The sequence below is a fragment of the Hipposideros armiger genome, unplaced genomic scaffold, assembly GCF_001890085.2.
Source record: "Hipposideros armiger isolate ML-2016 unplaced genomic scaffold, ASM189008v1 scaffold_120, whole genome shotgun sequence".
Taxonomy (NCBI): Eukaryota; Metazoa; Chordata; class Mammalia; order Chiroptera; family Hipposideridae; genus Hipposideros; species Hipposideros armiger.
The window spans coordinates 3,264,547-3,287,731 of NW_017731470.1; the positions used below are offsets into that span (position 1 = coordinate 3,264,547).

The 23,185-nt window shown below is 43.3% G+C and overlaps 1 protein-coding gene across 8 annotated transcripts in view; it reads left to right on the forward strand.

Moving 5' to 3' along the window:
• The window catches only part of HECA (HECA ribonucleoprotein granule regulator), a 50,129-nt gene that overhangs the window by 18,980 nt on the left and 7,964 nt on the right, over positions 1-23,185 (forward strand). For 3 of the 8 annotated variants that reach the window (XM_019648114.1, XM_019648115.1, XM_019648109.1), the window contains 3 exons: positions 8,693-9,733; positions 15,793-15,947; positions 18,874-22,508. In XM_019648114.1, coding sequence (XP_019503659.1) covers positions 8,693-9,733; positions 15,793-15,947; positions 18,874-19,038 — 1,361 coding nt within the window. In that variant the 3' untranslated portion in view covers positions 19,039-22,508. Of the gene's footprint in view, positions 1-8,692; positions 9,734-15,792; positions 15,948-18,873; positions 22,509-22,559; positions 23,150-23,185 lie in introns of those variants that run through there. The other 5 variants (XR_002124656.1, XR_002124655.1, XM_019648112.1 and 2 more) reach the window with 4 other exon arrangements.

Sequence of the window (23,185 nt, forward strand, 5' to 3'; positions counted from 1 at the left end):
GAGGAGAGGTGTTGGATGGGTGAGGCGAGCGTGTCAGGACTGAGAGCTCTTGCACCTGTGCCACAGGGTGATTCTTTGAGGGGCCAGCATGGCACATGGCCAAGAGGGTGGCCCTTCAGGAAAGCTGCTGTGTTTGTGAGGCTCCTGGGACCGGTGGGTCAGCACTGGGCTCCCTTCTCACTGCTCACCCTTGTCTGGCCAGCTTTGGAAAGTGAAGACGGAGGCAAGCACCTTGTCACCTGCCAAGCACAGACTTTAATACATATTAGGCAAAACTGATTTGAAAGTTACGAGAAGAGTTTTTTGTTTTGATCATTTGTACCCTCGTTCCAAAAATAAAGTGGCTTACAAAAATATACATAATACTGTAAGAAATACTAAATGTGAGAATATTAGTAGTAGGGACAACACTATTAGGAAAAATAATGGATGTCTTGAATCATTATAAGAGGTAGGTCACAAATTTGGTTTTCAGATTTCTTGCACACACAGGCAAGAGACAAACAGAAGCAGTGGTATGCTGTGCAGTATCTATCAGATTTTTTAAAAAGTCACTTAGCCATTTATAAGACATTTAAAATACTGAGCAATGTCTATGACAATATTCCCTTTCATAAATAAAACAAATTTATTAGGCCTGCTCACATCATTAAAATCAGCCTGTCCAGCAAGTGAAACAATGTGGTCCAGGTTACCAGCTCTGTGACACCTGGCTTAACTGAGGGATAGATTTTTATCTAGCACAGGAGTCACACTCAAACACCTCCAGGGTCCTGGCACATGAATAAGGGTATGAATGGGATAGGGCTGGAGGCCTGGATGATAGGAGAGCACACTATGCTACCTAAAAGGCACTCAGATTTACACTTCATAACAAAACCCTGTACCGGTTTAATAAGATGCTGTAGGCCAAGCCAGCCCAGTGGAACATAGCAATGTGTGACATCATCTGTGCAGTCCTTCTTAAAAATTGTTTCTCTCAGTTGAGCATTTGGAAGGCATTGAACAGCAGTGAGTTATATATAGGTTGTATTCTCTGACAGATACCTGGTCTGCAGATGACCCACGTTGCCAGTTAATCATGCAGCCATATGTTCGTGTTGGACAGACTAGGGAGGAAGTAAAGTCATTTGTCTTTTCAGCTGAGGCCATTGGGAATCATAGGTAAGGGGAGGGGACCAACTCCACTATGGCCTTTGGTCTCCAGGCACCATTTGGGGCCCACCAAGAGAGAAGCAGGCGAACGTTTTGGGGATGCCATGCTCAATGGGTGGTCAGTGGGGATCATGTATAAAAATATGACTTAGGAGTTTGATTATGGCCATATATTTTTTTTAATTGGGGAATTGGGGGGATGGGAACAGCGCTGGGGAATTGGGGAAGGGGAACAGACAAGTTGCTGTCGTTTTGGTCTTCAGTCTAGTTGTGGAGGATGTTGCTTCACTGGCCCAAGTTGGCACCATCATTGCGCTCTTCCTGGGCGAGGCAGATCAGTCACCGGCTTCTGGACAGCCGCTCACTGCGGCTGCTGGCCGCTCACGCTGGTTGCTGGCTACATATGGTAGCCCATGGCAACCCACTGCCACAGGGGCTGCAGCCTACGCCGTGGCCGGCCACTCATGGCAGCCCAGCTCCAGGTTGAGCTGTTGTTCAGCATCTTAGCTGTGGAGGGCAGTGTCACTGGCCCTCATATGTGGGATCCGAACTGGAGCCCTCTGGCGTCCCAAGCTAGTTCTTAACCATTGCGCCACTCAGCCGGCCCGATTATGGCCATATTTTTAATATTTGTCTGGCAAAGGGGGGAGTGTTGACAGGGTAATAAATCAAGTTCTGTAGTGTTTCAGAAGAGGCAAGGAAATGCTTTAAAACTGGGATATAGTACTGAAGGATGACAGGAAGTCTTTTCTGGAGTCTTTAAAAATGGGACAGTTTAACAACTGGACGGTTTCCCTGCAGTTGTGTATGTGCACATGTGTGCACACACTGATGCATGTAACATATACTTAATCTGGGGCTCTGTTCCCATCTTAACAGACTGTGATTTGGTTCCGAGAGCTCTTGGACTTACCTTTCCTTTAGGGTACATGCATGTAGTACATGTACTGCTAGGGAACTGTGTAGTTTTCCATGATCCAGCTCTCTCAAGGTCATGCACGGCAAGAGAAAATGCAGCCTGCTGATTTATTTCCTAGTACAGTGTGATGCCATTATATGCAAATTGAATTGTGCAAATTTCAACTAATGACACATAAATAATATTAATAGAAGCTTCACATTATGTGCAAAATTTCAATGGGTACATTCCCCCAAATTGTGTATCAAGCCATCTCATATTTTCAAAGCTAGTAGGTTAGTGGAATTGTAAAAATGCTTTGTTACACAGTGGCATCACCTTTTCTTAGAAAGAGAAAAACTTACCCTTGTCAGTACTATGTGAGCTTTTATTGTTTATAGAATTTCTTCAAGGATTTTGGTGAAATTTGTGTTACATTAAAATTAACTTATGATTTAGATCTGTATTATAGCTTTCAAAATATCCAAGTGTGCTAATACTGGTGCTGAAAAAATCCTGAAAAATCAGTAACTTTGGAACAGAAATGTGATCTAACACAGTATGATATGCCATGCTGTCAACTTATGAGATGCAACTGAGAAATATTAGAAATAATGCTGATAATAAAAAGCATCAGTATAGCAACAGTACAACACAATGACTGCAGATTTATGTGTTCTGAGGATGCCTTCCGCACACTCTACCCCCAGACCGCGGGATAATCAATTTTGAATTACGTAAGTTCTTCAGGAACACATCCCATGGATCAAATGCAGCCATGCTTTATGAATTCCTGTTACCTAGACTTGGGAAAGATCACTTAGGTTGAAAAATACATATAGCAATGTACTTCTGTGTCTGACACTGAGTAGAACATCTTTAAGGGGCTAGAAGAAAAGAACTTTGTATTTCTTTAAAATTTCTCAGTAAATATGTAGCAAATGATTTTGTGCATCCCACCCTGCTTTGTTTGTTATGGAGATAGGAAGATGGCCACTTCCTGGTTGTAGCTTTGCTCTAAATGCATTCAAAGCCCTTTGGTTTTTACATCAAGTAATATAGGGCTTTTAATAATAATTGCTTGTATTTTAACGGTGCTTATTATGTGCCAGGCACTGTTGCAAACAGTCTTAATATCTCCTTTAATCCTCACAGCAACCCTTTGAGGTAGGTACTATTGTTTCTGCCATTTCACAGAAAGACAACAGAAGCACAGGGAGGTTAAGTGACTTGCCAAAACCTTAAGACCAATAAATTGCAGAGCTGAGAGTCAAATCCAGGCTGGCTGGCTCCTCAGTCTGTATCCTCAATCCCTGGCCTCTCAGGAAGCTGGAGATGAGGTGTCCTTTGTCAAAATCTCATACCCTGAAGGGAACTGGCTCAGCACGAGGGTATGTGTTCTGTGTAAGAGGAATTACTGTGTAGAAAAGATCTATATAATAAAATAGGTGTTCAGAAACCCTAATAATTACATTTGGTAACTGGATACTGGAGGATGGCATAGATTATAGTAAATTTAAGGTGGTGAGGGCGAGGGCCCTGGAAGAGCAGTCCCGAGTTGAGTCTGGAAGGTCTGCTTAGAGCTCATGCAGAGCTGAGCAGCGGCTGTGCTCCCCAGGGGTTCCGTCTTCTTCCCTTCTCCATCCTCCCCAGTCACCGGGGAGTACTGAATCTGACTGGGCAATACTGTCCTTCAAAGAGACTTTTATTAAACACTACTACGATTTTTACAGTAGTGGGTTCACAAGGATGAAGAGGACCAAGTCCCTATCTTAGGTTTTGCCCAGAAAGCCTCGTATGACTTCCGAAGAGCCCCCTCACCACTCCACCCTGCCTAACTCCCCACTTGCTCGTGATGCTTGCAGCTATTTTAAGAGGAGTGAAAACACTTAATTTGACAGTTGCAAAGCTGAAGGTGGCAGTGCCTGGTTTCAGGATCTCCTGTTAGTGCGGATGAGTTTATCAAGGGGTTTGGGTTTGTTGGGCAGCCAGTGTAAATGACTACTGTCAGACCCTTCCCTCTTAATGGGCAGTGGAGCATGGAGACCTGAGTGGGGGAGGGGGATACAGAATGCGAAGGCTGGGCGAGTGACAGACTGCCCAGGTGAGCCCAGCCTAGTTATCCTGCTGTCCAGGATTGAAACTATTTGAGATTGTTGCCCTGGGAGGTGAGCCCTGTTTATTGTCACTTGGGCAGAGAAATGGAAGCTGAGTGCTGAATATGTGATGACGAAGCTGTAAAAACGGGCACTGGAGAACTTATATACATTCTTTAAAACAACACTGACTCTGTATAGAGTAGCATTTTCCCATATTGCTTGTTAGTCAAGCTATCACAGCTTAGACAAGTGTCCCAAGGGATGCGTGACGCAAGCTCTCGGTGAACGTGGGATTCCCTTCTCCCCTTTCCTCAGTTGAAGGTATAGTTGTGTCACATCAACCTGTACTCCATTTATACCTTTGTGGGACAGCTATTTTTAAGAGTGAGGGGTTTTGTAAATTTAGACACAGCTTTCAGGAAGCAATAAAATGTTTCTGTAATACTGCTAATTTCTTATAGGTGTCATTTTGAATCCCTCCAGTGCTGTTTCTTAGAGTCACAAAGTCTTTTCCTATATGTCTTGGTTAATTGTAAGACTTGGGAAATTGCAAAAGATGCATGGCATTATCCATGTATTTACTTTTAAAACTCCTATTGTGTGTCTAAAACCTTAGATAGAAAAAGTAGGAAATATATCAGAACAGTTTGCATTTTGATGGGGAGCTAAATTCACAGGTATGAAGTTATGGTTGTGGAAGCATAGAAAAGGCTTTTTTGAAACTTTACAGTTTAGAGTGCTTCCACATATATTTGAGGTGAATGAGAGCAAGCATTTTCATTCTTACTTTGCAGGTGAGGAAACTGCTCCATGTCAAAGCTAGTCAGTAGCTGCACCGGCACCCAAACTCCTTTCATTTCTAGTTGCCTTTTCAATGTGGTCAGTGGTAATTGGGGGGACGGGGGACCAGGCGGGGAGACACTTTTGAACCGAGCTTTGAAGGACGTCATGTCTTGGAGTGTAGAGGTAGCCAGCGCAGCTTCCTCAGAAGGCCATGTGACAGGTAGAAGCCTTGTCAGACATCCTCCTCTGTTCACGAGGCTCACCCTGCTACTCCCAGCATTCCTAGAGTCCTCGCCCTCAGGCTGGCCGTGTGTAACAGGGAGAGACATAATGTTTGGGGTTAAACAAGCCCTTGGCCTCGTATTTGTTTTTGAGGTCTAACCACAAGGCCACATCAAAGCAGCTGAGATGTAAACAAGTAGGCTGGCAAGTAGGAGTGGGGGGGGGGGCTCTTGGTTGTTGAGTCTTGGAGGGTAGAAAGCAGGTGAGAATGGCTGTGATTACAGACAAGGTTACAGGGACAGGGAGTTGGAGCACACTGCCTCCTCTGTGATCCATCTTCTGTGGAGCTCTCAGCAGGAATTTGTCAGTCTTTCCAGCTCCGAAGGCAGGAAGTGCTCAGTACTGGTTAAGTGATGCATTTGCAGCTTTTTTGAAAAGATATAAATAGGATTTTTTCCTTCTTAGTCTACCTTTAATGTGAAAATACTTTTAAAAGAAATGTTAAGTCAATTTCAGTATTTAAATTTTTAAAATTTGGATATTGTGAATGCAAAGGTATAGTTAGGCCATTGTTTAATTTCCTTAGTACTGTGGTCATATCACTTGGGTTACTGCCATTGCATTTCAGAGACATTTCCCTCAAGACTATTCCTTCAAGGATTGAAGATGAAAGCAACTGAACTTTTGACTAACATTTTAAAGGACACTAAAGGTCACAGCCCAGGTGATGGCAGTTCATTTACTCAGTTTACCAACCACTCTTCTACCTCTTTTCAGTACAGTCAGGTCTCTTCTCTTTGTCTGGGGTTACAGCTCTCTCTCCAACTTCTGCTCTGCTTGTTATGTGTGGATTTCAGGTGCCAGTGTCTTTTTAATGCAAGTTTATGCAGCACCGGCTGTGTGCAAGGTCCAGGCCCAATAGTGCCAGGACCACGAAGATGAGTAAGAGGCAGCCAGCCTCTCCTGAGTCATCACCTGGTGGGGATCACAATGGGGACTCAAGTAAGGTTCAGACCAGACTGTGCTGGAGGAGTCAGGATGCAGGGGAGTGGGGGAGTCCTGGTGAAACCGGTGTCAAGAGGTGGGCCTTGAAGGATGGGAAGCAGGGGAGGAAGTTTACTATGTGCCAGGTCCTGCTTTAGGCGCCACCTGTGTATCTGTATATTTCATCCTTATGACAACTGTCTAAGGTACATTCATTTGTTATCTGCATCTAACACAGAGGAAACTGACACAAAGAGAAATTAAGTGACTTGCCCAAGAGCACATAGCTCACCAGTGGTACTGCTGGGATTCCAACTCAGGTAGTCTGGCTGCAGAGTCCATGCTGTGGATTGCTACAGTAGATGAGTGGGATTCGGACAAATGAAGATTAAGGAATGTGGACTCTCGGGAGGCAGGTGGGGAGGCCACAGTGAACAAAGGCACGCAGGTAGACCAGTTAGTTAGGGCTGCCTTGCTGAGGTCCTGGGATCCCACATGGACGGGGATGATTGTGACATACAAAGTCATGGGCTGTACGGGTCCCATTGCCTGTGCTGCTGCATTTGGTGGAATGTCGTGTTTATAAGTCAGTGGGTAGTGGTGAGGTTGTGAAGGTTTCTGAGTAGCTTGTTCCCTCTCCTGCATCTTCAAGCTATCCTGAGTGTTTGACATTCATTCCCCCGGTTGGTAAACATGCTCAGGTCTCAGCCTGTGTGCCCTTTGCCCGTTCTCTTTGCTTCCCTCTACAGCTGTACTTCTGGAGAGTTTTCTAGAGGGTCGCCTGTACTGCTTCACCTTTATTACGTCACATCCACTGCTCACCATCTGCCTCAGACCTGTCCCCTGCCATCCCATTGGAACTGTCCTTACCGAGGTGTCAGTGACTGACTGCTCATTTTGGCAAGGACTTCTCAGTCCGTATCTTACCCAGTAGTTCCCAAACGAGCGATTTTGCCCCCAGCAGATATCTGGCAATGAGGGGAGACATTTTGGGGTGTCACAACTGACATCTAGCCAGAGTGCTCTACTAAACACCCTCAGTGCGTAGGAGAGCTCCCATGACAGAATTACCCAGCTCAGAGCATCAGTGGTGCAGAGGCTGAGAAAACGGATCTTACCTGGGCCTCCAGGACGTTTCAAGCCCTCCATTCTTGCAAATTTTCTGACTGCCTTCATAGAATTCTCTCCTGACTAGTCTTCCAGTGAATTCTCTGTTTATTCCTTACCAATCTCTGTGGAGGACTCTTCATCTCCAGCCTTTTGATGTTGCTCCCAGGATTCTTTTCCTTTCTTCACATTCCTCCGGGGCTGGCTCCTCACTCCAGGGGTTTAACCTCCATATCTGGACATGTTCCTCCACATCTGTATTCACAGTTCCAACCCTGTAGAGCTCCAGTCACATCTTTCTTCACCTCGGTGGTGCACAGGCACTCCCAATTCAGCAGGTCCGAAAACAAGGCCTGCCCAGAGTCTTCTGCCCAAACCTGCCCCTCCCATGCTCACTGCCCACCCGCGTCTGCCCACCCGCAACGCTCAGAGCTGCTGCCGTAGCCGTAGCCCTGGTGCTTGTCACTTCTCACCTGGATCACTGCCGTACCCCCACACTCTGCTCTGGCCTCCCAAAACAGAACTCTGCCTGAGGGGCTCTGCGGTTCACAGTCCTCATTCAGGTTCTCAGCTACAATAGATAGAGTCTAAACTGAGCATGGCATATTGAAACCTTCATCTATCCTACAAAGGGGCCCTTGGAAAATGTAAATGGACATTGAAGTAACAGGAATTCAGTGGAGTTCCAATCTCCGTAAATCCTATTTACTTCTTAAGAAATGGGTTCTACTTTGTGTCACTGAGTTTTTCCTCCTTTCTGGAAATGTGGTTGGTTTTTTGGGCACCCTGTGGGGCATGTGGTTAAATGGGGTAGAGAAATCTTGGTGTTCCTGCTTTCTGTCCTGATAGCTTTAGGAGAATTCTGTTTTTCTTTCATGACCTGGCAGCATAATTCTGTGTAGAACAGCAATTAGTTTGACCAAACATCCTTGCCATGAGGTGTCAAACCATTCTAGAAGAGAATGGGGGTGGGGCCAGTCTGTTTTCTAGTGTTTTTCATGGCGTTCAGGAGAGCCTAAACTCTGGTAAGGGCTTTGAGGACCATGTTGGAGCTACCTCATGAACTGGTTGGTTAAGTAGCTTCATCGTATTATTTCCTAGTTCATTACGCCCATGTCTTGGGAAAACCTCATACTCCACTATTGCAAGTACTGACATACAGCTCATTGCTCTGTGAAGGATTTGGACTTTTTGAAGCTTATTGGTATATTTTTCCACAGATAACAAATATGAGAAAATAAACTCCCTTGGCATAACACCATAGCAGAGAAAATGGTAAATGTTTTCTAATCATGTCTGGTATTATTCCAGTGGTGGGAATCTTGTACCTTTGACATGAATGGTGCCTGTGGGATGGTACCGGTAGCTTTGATCTCTGACTTGGTGTCAGCTGGACTCGCACGTCCTGCGTGTTGAATCGCTGTCCTTTTGTGTTTCTCCCCAGAAGCCCCTTGTGCCACGCCGCTGCTCTGCAGCTTCGGGAGGCCTGTTGACCTGGAGAAGGACGACTACCAGAAGGTGGTGTGCAACAACGAGCACTGCCCGCACAGCGCCTGGATGCACCTGCAGTGCTTCTACGAGTGGGAGAGCAGCATCCTGGTCCAGTTCAACTGCATCGGCCGTGCCCGCAGCTGGAACGAGAAGCAGTGCCGCCAGAACATGTGGACCAAGAAAGGCTACGACCTGGCCTTCCGCTTCTGCTCCTGCCGGTGTGGGCAGGGCCACCTGAAGAAGGACACAGACTGGTACCAGGTGAAGCGGATGCAGGACGAGAAGAAGAAGAAGTCTGGCTCGGAGAAGAACACCGGGAGGCCCCCTGGCGAGGCGGGGGAGGAGGCGAAAAAGTGCAGGCCCCCGAACAAGCCCCAGAAAGGCCTGAACCACGACCTCCCCCGCCGGCATTCCATGGACCGGCAGAACTCCCAGGAGAAGGCCGTCAGCGCCGGGGCCTACGCGGCCCGCTCCCCGTGCGGCTCCCCCGGCCAGTCCCCGCCCACCGGCTACTCCATCCTCTCTCCTGCCCACTTCAGCGGCCCCCGCTCCTCCAGATACCTTGGGGAATTCTTAAAGAACGCCATCCATCTGGAGCCTCACAAAAAGGCCATGGCGGGGGGCCACGTGTTCCGAAATGCCCACTTTGATTACAGTCCCGCCGGGTTATCAGTTCACAGGGGCGGCCACTTTGATGCGCCCGTACAGTTCCTGCGGCGGCTGGACCTCTCCGAGCTCCTCACCCACATCCCCAGGCATAAACTGAACACTTTCCACGTGCGGATGGAAGACGATGCCCAAATGGGCCAGGGCGAGGATCTGCGCAAGTTCATTCTTGCGGCCCTCAGTGCCAGCCACAGAAATGTTGTAAACTGTGCCCTGTGCCACCGGGCGCTCCCGGTGTTCGAACAGTTCCCACTGGTGGACGGAACTCTGTTCTTAAGCCCATCGAGACATGATGAGATCGAGTACGATGTTCCTTGTCACCTTCAAGGTACAGGTGTTAATTCACCTTGCCTGCTTTCTGTTTGTTAAAAGCTGTACAGCAAACACACGGGATTTCTCTGTTCGGGCTTACTTTTAACTGACGGTGCTTTTTTCTTCTAGTCAGGTGCTAGGTAACATTTGAACACCGCAGCTTTGTCCATTGAGGTGGTGGAGGTGGCGGTGGTTTGTTTTATTCTGATGGCACTATACCAATAGTACAGTTGTCCTGGTGGGTAGTTTTATATTTTTGTTGTACTGTAATTTGAAGAGAGGATTCCTGGTGTATAGTTTCTCATAATTGGGAGGAAATTTAGAGAAGGAATTGCATAAATGTCACTCACTGTCAAACAGTTGCCTTTGAAACCTGTGTTAATGTGCCCCGCAAGCTGTGTATTCTCTTTGATTCTTGGAAACACAGAGTGAGGGAAAGTTAGGAGTCACAGAGGACCACATGTTTTTAGATTAGTTGAATTAATCTTGACATTTATGAAAGATGAGACTTTCAGGATAGCAGCAAAAGGAAAATGGAGGATTATTGAAAGCTCAGACGTTGCCCTGGGGGTGACGGTTGGGAGCTGATTAGTGCTGTGGATGACATACAAGGACTTGGTGACATTTCAGCCATAAGCTGAATGACAGAGGATTGGTCAGTATAAGTGAGAAATGTGTCAACTCATGTAAAACTATTGAATTTTTATAAAGATGGGATACATGTCATATCATAAATATATTTATAACTTTATAAGTGTCTAAAAAAGCCTATAGTAAAAATGATATATCCCACCTATCTTCTTCCCATCAACTCCTGCTGTCTCAGTTCCCAGAGACAAACGCTTTCAAATCTTAACTGATTCTTCAGGTTTTTACAATCATAATTTTAAAACTGTTCTCTTTAGTCTCCTATTTTAGATATTACCTATTGATGAAATTTTAAGGTGGATGACTACGCGCTCTTGTATCTTGCCCTTTCTCTCAGGATAATATATCACAATCTTGGATAATTCATAATTTGTTTTTACTATTTTGAGTATAACTATGTAGTGTTGAGCCATATAGAGTATAGTACATTCTAGGACATGCTTTGTGTTTTATTGAAGTTAATAATTACTTCACATTTTCATTTGCTCAGCCTTTTTTGAATCTTTGGCTAATTCTCACTCTTCAGCAGCGATATAACACACTTTTCAAAAACATTTCCACATATCTGTCAGGCATTTCATAGATTTTTTTTTTTCCCCTAGAAATTTCCCTCATGGAGACTTTCATCTTCTTTCTCCTATCTGTCCTAGTGCACTCAACACCTATACTACATAGCTGTCCTTTTAGGAATTCCTTCAGTTGTTTCCTAGTTTTTATCTTCTGTTTCCTAGATCTTGTGTTTTCTTTTTTCTTGGTTTATTCCCTCAATTTCTTAAGAAACATACCCTAGCAGCTTTCTGAGAAAGGAAGCATGGGAATAGATGTTTTAAGACTTTGAAAGTCTGACAATGTCTTTATTCTGTCTTCACACTTGATTGCTATTTGGCTGGGTGTGTAGCCTTCCAAGTTGTAAATATTTTCTCCTTAGAATTTTGAAGGCATTTCTTCACTGTCTCCTGTCTTCCAGTGTCTCTATTGAGAAGCCTAATGTTATTTTTATTCCTGTCCCCTTGTTCCCCATTCCCCCAAGAGTTTTAAGATGCTTTCTTTATCCATAATATTTTGAAGTTTCACCCAGATATGGGTCTTTTGTTTCATTCAATGTGCAGGGTGCTCTCTTGGCTTTTTTACTTTGTAAACTTATAGTTTAAAGTTAGGAGAAATTTTCCTTTGATTTACCTTTATTATGTGTTTTTTGGTCCTATTGTTTATCTCTTTAATTCTTCATTCTGGAAGATTTCCTTGACCTTATATTCCAGTATTTTTACTGAGTTTAAAGATTTTCTGTGCTCATATTTCTAATTCCCAAGAGCTCTTTTTAATAGTGTCCTTGTTTCAGGGATGCAATTTCTTGTCTACTCTTTCTCAGCAGGGAGTGGTCTCATTCATTTTCAGAGTTTTCTAATCCCTTATGTATTTTAGCCTTTGATATCAGGCAAACCACTCCAAAACTTAGTGGTTTAAAACAGTGATGATTTATAATGTTTTATCATTCTGTGCATTGTTTGGTTAGGATGGCCTCTCACACGCGTCTGGCAGCAGGCAGCCTAGTTGGCCTCGGACGCCTCAGCTGGAATGGCCCATCCCTATTCTGTTTAGCCGTTCTCCCAACAGGCTAGCCTGGGCTCTTCACATGGCATTCTCAGGACGGTGAGGGTGGGGACTACAGTGCCTCTAGAAGCTTCAGCTTGAAACTGAGTAACATCACTTCTATCACATTATGTTCGTCAGACTAGGTTGTAATACTAGCCCAGATTCAGAGGATGATGAAATAGACTGCTTCTTAACGGAAAAAGTTGCGTGGAATGTATGGTCACTTGTGTACCCCACTATTTCCCTTTGAGCACCTCTTCCCGCTCTCCTCTGTGCTTGTGGTCCAGTTTCAGAGCCAAACCACTTACCATTCCTCCCATCCAGTTTCTGACTTCACATTCTGTTTCAGGGTTGAGGTACTGCATAATTTCATGGAAGATGGAGTTAGTGTTTTGTTTCTTGTTCTTTCTACAGTTTGGGGGATAATTTTAGAGGAAAGTAAGTGGAAACATCTCTATGTCACCGTTTTTAGACTGGAAGTATTCTTTATGGAGATGAATGAGGGTACAAGAGTAGATAGGGTACATGAGAGAGGAGTGTTGTTTTTTGTCCTTTTGTGATGGACAAATTCTTTTCATTTAATCCATTCACCAACCAATCAAACATGAATTTCATACATGTGCTGGGTACTGTCAGTCCTTACCTTTTATGAGCTTATAGTCTTAGGATGTAAGATGCTTTTATAAAAATGTAACTAACTACCAGGCCTAAGGCCTCAGTACCACCAGTGGAACTAGTAATACCTGGCTACTATGTGCAGTAAGCATCCTGTAATTTCCAAGGAGGAAGGGGCCACTTTGGCCCAGGTGGCCAGAGACAGTGGGAAGCCACGTATCAAAGGTGGCTGGATTTTGATAAGTGGAGGGTCCAGCCACACCAGGTGTTTGTGGATAAGGAGAGGGAGCAATGTGAGCAAAGGAATAGTGGTTAAAAAAGTCAGGAGACAGTGAGAGAACTGGAGAGAACCATTGGGTTGAGCAGAGGTTCTAGCGTGGAAAATACACATGGCGGATGGAGAACTGCTTGTAGATGCTCTTTCGGGCCATAATAAAGAGTGTGGCCATGTTCTCTATGAATTGCAGGGATTGAAAAAAGAATTTAAAGCAGACAGTTGCTGGGAAGACATGTTGTTTGGAGGGGATGGAACCTAGATACAGAGAGTTGGAACTTATATCTTTAATCTAGATGGAAGGAGATAAGAAACAGCTGGGTGCTGATAGTGGGAATAGCTGCAAGAGATTATTTTAAAGGAAAAATGACTTTGGGGACGACTTGACTGTAGAGATGAAGATGAGTCCTTGTTGGCTCATTTGGTTCTAGATCAGATGCACTGATGCTGTCACAGACGAGTGGAGAATGTTGGGAAAGGGACCTGATCTTGGGGGAAAGATGAGGGCACCGGTGTATATTGGGTGTGAAAGGATGCTGGACTTTGTGTGGAAATGTCTAGCAAGCACTAGTAGTAATAAGCATTGGGGTTGAATTGGGGAGCTTGTAACTGGTGGTTAAAATCTGAAGAGTGGAAGAGCTCTTAAATGGGGAGAAAAGAGAAAGATGAGTGTATGAGCCCAGGACACAAGCTTGAGGGTACCCATCAGGGAATGGATGGAGGAAGGTGAAAATTGGGCCTGAGCACATGTGTGTATGTGTGTGTGTACACACGTAAGTACATATGCATCCACAAATGGATAATGGAGGTGTAGGTGTGCACTACACCTACAGATCAGGAGGTTTTATCAGTACCAGACAAGTCAGTGCCACAGGTGGGGCCTTGGCGTGTGCCAGTGTTTTTATTGCCACAGCTCCAAGAAGTCCATGCATTCTTTTTTATTGCAAGCTAATGTATGTAAATCTTCCATCACAGAGTCCCAACCATGTATCCCTTAAAGCATTTTCAACCCCAATAGAAAGGCCACGGTCCAGGCCACAGGATTCCCGGCTGCAGTTGATTATATGCTGCTGAAATAGCTTGTTATTTCCAGTGCCGGCCCGTGTGGATTGTCACTCCCTTGCCATGCCCCTTACGCGTCACTGCCCTCCCCAGCCTCCAGCTCCAGCTCTCTGACTCTTCCTCTGATAAGATGCTTTTGTTTGATTTTAATAATGTATTAAGACTGATCTAATTATGCTTCTTCCCCACTTAGAACCACAGGTGACTGTTCTCTCAGGAATCTGCTTTTTGTTTGAACTCACAACCCTAAAGTTTAGAAATTTAAAATTCTCTGTATTTAGGACAGTGTATAATAGTAACTAAAACAAATCCTGAGAATCAGTCCAGGCCAGGCATTCCCATGAGTTTGACAGATATGAATTTAAGCCTAAACTTTGCTACTTACTATCTTTGTGAACTTGGACAAGCTCCTCAAGCTCTCTGAACTTCAGTTCGTCCTATGAGAAGTGGGCTAACAATGCCTACTCTGTTGTGTTGTGAGGTTAGGTGAGACGATTCATGTAGCTTAGCAGCACAGTGCCAGGCCCTCGGGAAGCACTCAGGAAGAGTTCCCGGTCAACTGCAGCATCGTGGTCACTGCTGACCTCTGACCTCTGTGCCTGTCCCTGCCCCCACCCTTCCTAGCAGCTTCCCTGGTGTCTGAATATTTGAGGCTCGCAGTGAGTCAGTCTAAGAGGGAGACTGGTAATGAAACATTTTCTAGTGGCTCCCAAATACTTGAACTGACACCCTGAAATGCCCCCAGGCCACTCTGAGTGGGGATGGCATGTGAGCCCTTTTCATTGTCAGTGCCCTAGAGCAGAGGTGGGCCGTATTGCAAGAAGCTTTTGTCACCCCTCCCATGTTCTGCATAGAAGCCTGCAAGGTTATATTGTCTTTGGCTATCAACATGCTCCTTCATTCATCCAGCCGACAGTTAAGGGGTACTTACCACATTTCAGACACTGGGCTAGACACTGAGCCTACAAGGAGGGAGAAGACATATTCCTGCCCTCAAGGTGAGAGAGTCTTATAAGCAAATGCAGTGAAAGGTATCTGAGCGCTGCGTACCCCTCTCCAGTAGGTGGAAGGAGCAGGCTGGGCCTGAGCACGAAAGGTGACGAGCCAGGGGGCTGACTGCAGAGAGCAGTGTGTTCTGGACGGGCAGCCCCGGGGCAGTGTGTTCTCCTGACGGTAGCTTTGAGTGCAGTGGAGCTTCCTGCGCCCGTGGACAGCAGCGATGTTGCTGTCACACGTGCACAGGCAGAGCTGAACATTCTGACTCTTTCCCCGTGATGTGACCCTAACCCATCTACAGAAACCAGGTGGCGTCTTTCCTTTACAAGCATTACATGCTGATAAATAATGGAGGAACAGGGATGTGACTTTGAGGAGCCCAGTAAATAACAAGACATTGAACTCCTTTTAAAAAACCACTTACAAATAGGATATAATTCTGGTTCCTAAATTAGATGTGGTGATGGTTGAGCAGTTTTGGAGAGAAGAACAGTTAACATAGTAATTTGGGCTGTGGTAGACTTCTGCAGGCTTCCGAGCAGCGAGTCCTGCATGGTCAGGGCTGGTTTGGAGCATCTGTGCCTCGGTCATTGAGTTCAGATGTCTGTACTGTAAACCTGGCAGCACTTTTTGGAAAAGTGCATTGAAGCAAGTACTTAATAAGACTGAACCTAAAGTACATGTTCCATTGACAATAGTCGTAATCATCATTATTCTAAAAGGACAACTTGCAGGTATGTGATAAACATCGTCTGTTTTGCTTTTTATGCTTATCCAAATGATAGCATGTTTGTTTGTAACTGATAGATGAGCCCATCTTTAATCCCGTTGGTAGACAGAAGGAGACTTCCTTGTTGGCCACCCTCAGCATTGTGTCTTCTGTGCAGGGAGACTCATGCACCTCTACGCCGTGTGCGTGGACTGCCTGGAGGGCGTTCACAAGATTATCTGCATCAAGTGTAAGTCGCGCTGGGACGGCAGCTGGCACCAGCTGGGCACCATGTACACCTACGACATCCTGGCCGCCTCTCCCTGCTGTCAGGTTGGTATGGGCCCCGCAGCGCAGTGTGGGTGGCATCAGGCTTCCGTCCCCATGTGAACATAGAGGAGCTAGAAGCAGCACTGTGGTGCTGCGCGAGGTGGAGGGCTCCAGTAGTGAGCAGTCCTGGACCCCCCAAAGCCCAGCATCGATGGTTGATGCACTAGTGTGGTGCAGCTTTACTGGACTACTGTGCCGTCAGGAGAAGGGAGGTTGGAGAATAATGTGTGATTACGTGGGGAATATGTTCAGTATTTGAAGTTAAAAAAGATTATAAATGGCATAATGGGATGCTTCCATTTGTAAAAAGTGAACATGCAAAGGGATCTGCTAATCAGGGGTGGTTTCTGGGTGGTGGGATGCTGGGTGGTTCCTTTAGTTTTCTTTTTGCTTACTTCTCTTTAGTGATGTTTTGTATGATTAACATATGCTAAGTTTCTAGTAAGAAAAAACTAGTATTTAAAAGGAAGTAGAAAGTTTCACTTTCTTTAATAGACAGGATTTTCTTTTTGTGTCCTTTCTGTGGGACCGTACAGTTACCCAGGAGCTGCCTGTCATGTCAGGTGTTGGAGGTTGCCCTGAAAGATCTGTAACCCATAAAGGACTGTTAAGAGAGCATCCGAAATTTAGCTGTCATCAGGAAAAGAGGGAAGTGTGAACGCATTAAACAAGTCCATAGGAACACAGAAAACAAGGCAAACTCGTGGATATGCCTTGGTTTATTTCCAAGTGCTTGAAAAAAGCAAGCCCTTGTTTTGTAAGTTCTTGATCTTCACGGGTAGGAGAGATACTTTCTTTGCTTTTCAGTGGCCAAGCCTGGCTATCCATGTAAGTACCTGAGAAATACTTTGTTTACTACATAGCTTTGTATTTTTAGCATTATGGTTTGATTTTTGTAAGGAGACTATCCTTACTATTAGCAGTTTATTCAGAAGATAAAAGGTTGGCAGAGTCGGGATTTTAGCTATACTTTGTCTATGCTAGCGATCTTAGAAGAGAAATACGGTCATGAGAGACCTAAATGGCCATTCATAGCCTGCCATTTGAGTCCAGACAGGGTTGACTACTTTTATGCTGTCCTAATGCATGGACCACATTTCCATTTTAGAAGCTCGCCACAGTCTTTTTCATTGTCGCTTTTTACAATACTCACTGTGCCTTAATGCCCACTCTTGAGGTTAGAGAAACAAAAGGAAGCTGCTCCTCCGTCCTCACACATACACCTGACAGGCTATCTTGTAGAGAAACAAGGAAGGAGAGAATGTTTGGGCCTGTGATCATACACTGTTAGTGCTGGAAAGGACCTAGGACCTGCACGATCTGGTCCTGCCTCCTTATTTTCCACAGACAGTGGAGGCCTAAAAAATTAGAATGTTTTACACAAGTGTGTCACAGCCTCGACTAAAATCTATGAAACCTCTAAACTCCCAGGCTGGTGTTCTTTGCACTGCACCACCGAAAACAGCAGGTTTATTTCCCTACCTGTAGGGAGAAAAGCACAGTGGCACCGGCCACACCCAGCCTATAGGTATCATTAGGTCTTCTTCCTTAAAACAGAGTGAGCCAGACCTTTCTTTTCCGGCCCCCTACTGAAATGGAAAACATGTTTGATTACTGTTTGGCTTTAAAAAAAAAAATCAATTAACTATATTCACTGTAATGAGTGTTGGCCATGACTAAGGAATCAAGAAAAGTCTTCCAACTATGAGCCAAAGATAAGCAATGATTAGTTATTAGAAAGGGATACCAAGTTAAACAGAGTGGTTAAAGAGAAAGGTTTGCTCGGAATCTCACTTTAAATGTTGTTCAGAGAGATTAGTGAGTTGAAAGGAAGGTTATCTCAGTGCATGTAATGGCTAGGAGCATGGCGTCTCAGGTTACAAAACGTAGGCCCTGAAATGGCTAGGAGCATGGGCTCTGGAGTGAAGTACTTTGGTTCCAACCTCAGCCTTTCTACCTTCCTAACTGTGTGGCCTTAGGCATGTTTCTTTATCCCTCAGTTTCATCATCTAAAATGTCACATAATACTGCCTACCTCACAGGAGGGTTTTGAAGACAAAGTCAGGTTATCCTTTTCTGTTATATTTATAGAATGGATCTAAATTGAGGGTCTGTTGTATTTATCATTTCTGGTTTTCACTTAGGGCCTGTAGGTGAGAGTCTAGTATTGTACCATGAGAGAGCAGACGGGGTGTGAATGAAGAGCCTGTGCTAGTGGGTCCTGGAAACCTCGGGATGAACATAGCACTTCTTCCTGGATTGTTAACTTTACTTGAGTGTTTTAGGGAGAGTTTCTTTTTACAGTACTTTTTTTTTTTTTTTTAAGCCTAAGCATCCCAGCTCCGATAAGCAGCTCAGCTCGGGCCGGGCATTGAACTGCTGTTGCTCAGAGCTCAAACTCTTGAGCAAGCTCTTAACCAACTGAGCCACTCGGCCGGCCCTGAGAGTTTCTTTTTATATCAAAGAAAACACAAGTATAGTAAGAAGGAGCATGAGAAATATATATCAATTTTTAAAATAAACTCAATCTTCTGAGAAGTTTTATACAGGTTGGGTGAGGGAAGTCAGCTTCAGCCACTCTTTAAAATCCAGCGGGGAAGCCATGTCCTAATGTCAGGAGGACTTCAGTAGGGAAGCTTAGGGCAGCACACGTTTACAGTTTCTTCCTAGAGTAGGAGAAACCAGTAGCCATGCTACGTATTGGCTGAGAACTGAGGAGTTAATCTTGAGACTGATGATAAGTATTTGAATATATACCTTACAGTTATCTTTTGTTTTGTCTACTCTGTATTTGGTAATAGAAAGGGTACTTGACTCAACTCGGGATCAGTTTCCCAGACACAACCGCCTTGCATTTGGGTGCAGATGACTTAGGCGGTGTTGGGAGGCGGAAGGTTCCGGGGCTCACGGCTCCTGTGTTTCCCCCCAGGCACGTCTGAACTGTAAGCACTGCGGGAAGCCGGTGATCGACGTGCGGATTGGGATGCAGTACTTCTCCGAGTACAGCAATGTCCAGCAGTGTCCACACTGTGGGAACCTGGACTACCATTTTGTGAAGCCATTTTCCTCCTTCAAAGTCCTCGAAGCTTATTGATGAAAGCTTTGCTTTGGTAATAGCTATTTTATTGATATTATTACTTTATTACATATCTTTTCTAGGAAAACATTCTGTGACAGTACTTTCTTTTCTAAGTTAAAGGAGAGTTCCTTTGTGTGTGTGTGCCACTAAACTGGGGGCTGCCCCTTGCCCTCTCTTGACTCCGAGTGTTGTCCTGTGGTCATGACCTGAGCCCACATGGGTAATCCTGTGAGTTTGGGGTATTGGTTCACTATCACTAAGAGCCTCTCATGCAGCTTTGAAGTTGGTGGGGAGGATGGGGTGAATTTAGGAAACTAAGGACATGGTAGGAGTTGGGAAGAAACTCTTACTAAAATGTTAGCTGTCTGACGACCCACTGTTAGATCTTGTTTGGGCCCCGGGAAGAACATGTGACAAGTGAATGTAAGTCTGCCTGCAGAGCTGGGGGGGGTTTCAGTCTGTCTGGCTTAGCAATGTGCAGGCTCACTGACCTGCAGTTTATCCTTGCTGACAGATCCTGTGAAAGAGAACACGAGTACGCTTTCCATCACTGTTGTAATTTAACAGTCAGTTTTCATACTGAACATAATATCCAAATTATAAGACATATGAAAGCCATTGGTATTGCAGGTATTTGCAAGTAAGCAGACCTAGAACAGACTATAGTAACCGAGAACCTGGAAATGATGCACACTGATTTAAGAGGGCAAAAAGGCAGAAAGAGGTGATTTGAAGTTGGTCACATGGCTCTTACGGAGAATCCAGGTATAACATGATTTGGGCAGCACCGATTTATAGAGCTTGCACCCACTGTTGAAGTGCCATTTGATGTCAGATCCTTCTCACAGGTGACTCTCAGCCACAGACCTAACTGGTGAGTTTGAGAACCAATCATTGCCATACTTATCTTCCACAAATTTGCGTACAGCGATGTCTTACCCATTTAATGCTGAGTTTCCAAAATCGAAGATTTGACCCTAGGAAGGAAAGGCAAAAAATTATTTGTGAGGTGGTGAGAAAAAGAGTAATTGTAATAATATTTCTGTTTTAAGTGTGTTTCATTTTTGAATATCACTGATCGTACAACAATATGTTTGAAAATAGATCATTCTGAAGAGCTCCATGATACCTTGTCATTGGTGAAAAAAGATGATAATTTATGTACTTGTCAGAGCAAAATACATCTTGCAGTTCTTTAGATCTTGGTGATTTAAATAGACATATGCCCTGTACCAGTATAGAATTGGAATATGGTTTCTCAAAAATGAATTTGATAATTTCAAATATGACATGCATATATGCTAAAAGAATGCTGAAAATAAAATTATTTTATAGGTAGCCAAATTTGGGGTTATGTGAGCATTTTATATTACTCACTTGGTTTATACCATTTTTTTTTCCCCTCAGCAAACAGTTGTTTTTCCTCTGAGAAGTGTTTAGGTATTATTGCAAGCGAGCTTCAGTTCTACTACATGAAATATTTGAAGTTTTGTTTGAAACAACACGGCCTTAAAGAACCCATATGTTAATGTTCTTCATCTTTCAGTTTGGATGATTGTAATTTGGTTTCCCATATCTAGTTTGGTGTTTGATGATCTGAAAAATATTTCACAGTGGGAGGAAATGCTCAATGCCAGTAAGAAGCAGAAAATGTTCTTGGTATGACAGTATATTTGATGCAACTAAAAGAGGTCTATAGGACATAACCCTTGCAAATTTATCTTTAATACACAAAGCTGTAATTGTGAGTTAACTGTTTCCCTATTGATTCTCTCATGTACCCAAAGTACTGAAGTTTCTCTTGTCTTCAGAGTACCATTTGGATTTTACTTCTGAATTTAAAATGAGCAGTAAAATATTTATAATGCTGTTCTTTAACCCACCTAAATTTTTGTAAAGAAACCTGCTTATATTGTTCTGAAGCCTAAAGTTTACATATAGATTGCATTCAGCAAGCTCCTCAGTCTAAAACTGCTGTGAGTATAGTGCCTGATGCATTCAGTATTTTCTCCTTATGTTGTTTTCTACTCCTAAAAAATAGGTATTGAGGTTTCACTGTAATTGGGTAAAATTGGCTTTGGGCCTTTATTTTGATGATGAAGTTAAGAATTCTATAGATGCTGCAGTTTTGTAAAAGAAGAGGCATAGGTATCACATCTGAGAATATCTTTTGCCTTCAAGGCATTGCATTCTTGTCTAAAATGGAAAATTTGGTTGATTTGAGAATAAAATATAATTGAGTGTGCAATAAAGTAAAGAATAAATCTTATTTTGGAAATCTGCTGACCTTAATATTGGGTTGTCGGAAAAGTCATGACGTATTTTTTCTATGTTTTTCATTGCAAAAATGTGCCATGACTTTTCCAACAACCCACTATTTCCCTTTGCTTTCTCAAAGTACTTTTGCACTGAGTACCTTGATGGAAATTGGAATATTTAAAAAAAGATGATTATTTTTTGTTGTGGTTTGGATATTAGAGGATAGCAGTCACCCAATAGATCCATTTTCTGTTTTTCTGATGAATAGTATTCAGTAATATGAACCACTCATAAGTGACTTATAATTTCAAAGTGATGTTTCATCTACTCTAACTTTTTTATCATTTATTTTTAAGAGTTATATATCTTGAACAAATAAAATTATCTACTTTAGTTTAGTGAGAAGACTTTCTGATGGTATCATCATTTTCTCTTCAGGCCAGTCCAGTTCCCCACTTCTGGTTGCATCTGAAGCAGTTGCTATACTGGGCTTATACCTTAAAAGATAGACATTGGCCATGAAATTGGGCTGCAGGGTCAGTTATCCCATTCTAATTTAAAAAGAGCTTTCCACAAAGTCTTTATTTTGCAGTTTTTGTAAAAGAAGTTCATTTTCAGAGTAAAAAATTTTTTCATATCTGTTTGGGGGAAGTTAACTCACCAAGAAAGATCATTAGTAGGTGTTTAAACCCTAAAACTAACAGATATACTCATACATAACTTATTAGACTACCAAAACTAACTTGCTGAAATCTTTCATTTTGTTCCGTAAGATCAGTGCTTAACATACAGTTTTTGTCCTGTGCCAAGGTCAGTAACTCCAGTTTGCTTTTCTCTTTCATCTCATGGTAGCAGCTGTTGAGGAATTTTAGTTGGAGGTTTGGGAGGCGGTGAGGAGAAAGTGCTCTTGTTTAGTGTTTTGGTTCCTGTAATCGGATGCTGCCCAACTCAACTCATCTCCATGTCCTGTTGACTTTATTATTATTCCAGGTGATTGGAAGAAAATACAATGGATGGGCATCTTTAAAACCAGCTCAAAAATATATTCTTGTCAGTAAAGATTTCTTGTCAAGATGTCTTGGATTGCACTTTTGTTGAGGGAAGACAGTGTAAATAGTTAAAAGAATGTTGATAAAATTGAACATTTGGTTATGGAATTGTGTGGTGTTAGAAAGTTTCTGTTTGTGAAATATATGTATTAAAAATAATAAAATTTCAGAAACTAATACTGTAATGTCTCTTCAGTGTTATCACTTTATTTTTTGTTGGGGTTCAAGGTCTTCGAGCTTGGAATTGTCAGAAAAGACACAAGAAAAGGTTTTGATCATTATTCAGGTAACCACTTCAAAGTCACTGCTGCAGCTAATAAAAACTATTAACTTTTTATGCTGTTTGAAAGTGGTTTGTCACATGTAAACTCACTTTGCAACAAAATAAGCATTCTGTATAACAAAGTTGATTCCATATGAATAATCCAAAATTATTTTTCTGATTATAGGGAATTCTATTGAAAAGATAGATAATCCTGTTCTACGAATGTTTTCTTTGGTCCCTAGGCCTGTAACATTTTTCATAATGAAAAGATTTGATCACATGCTTCTTCATTATAAGAAAATGAAAACTGAGTTGTAATTAAACTTCTTGCTGGCTTTATGCACTGTGATCAAGTATAATTTATAATCTTACAAATCTCCGTGTCCCTTCATTTCTGGGTTTTTTTTTTTTTGAGCCCTAATCTGTTACTGAAACATTCAATAACATCCTGCAAGTATGTTTCAAAGCCTAGATATATGCTCACTGAGTTTTTGTTTATTTGTTTTCCTTTTCACCCATCCCTCCACCCTGTCTCCTTTGGCAACCATCAGTTTGTTCGCTGTATCTATGTGTCTGTTTCTGTTTTGTT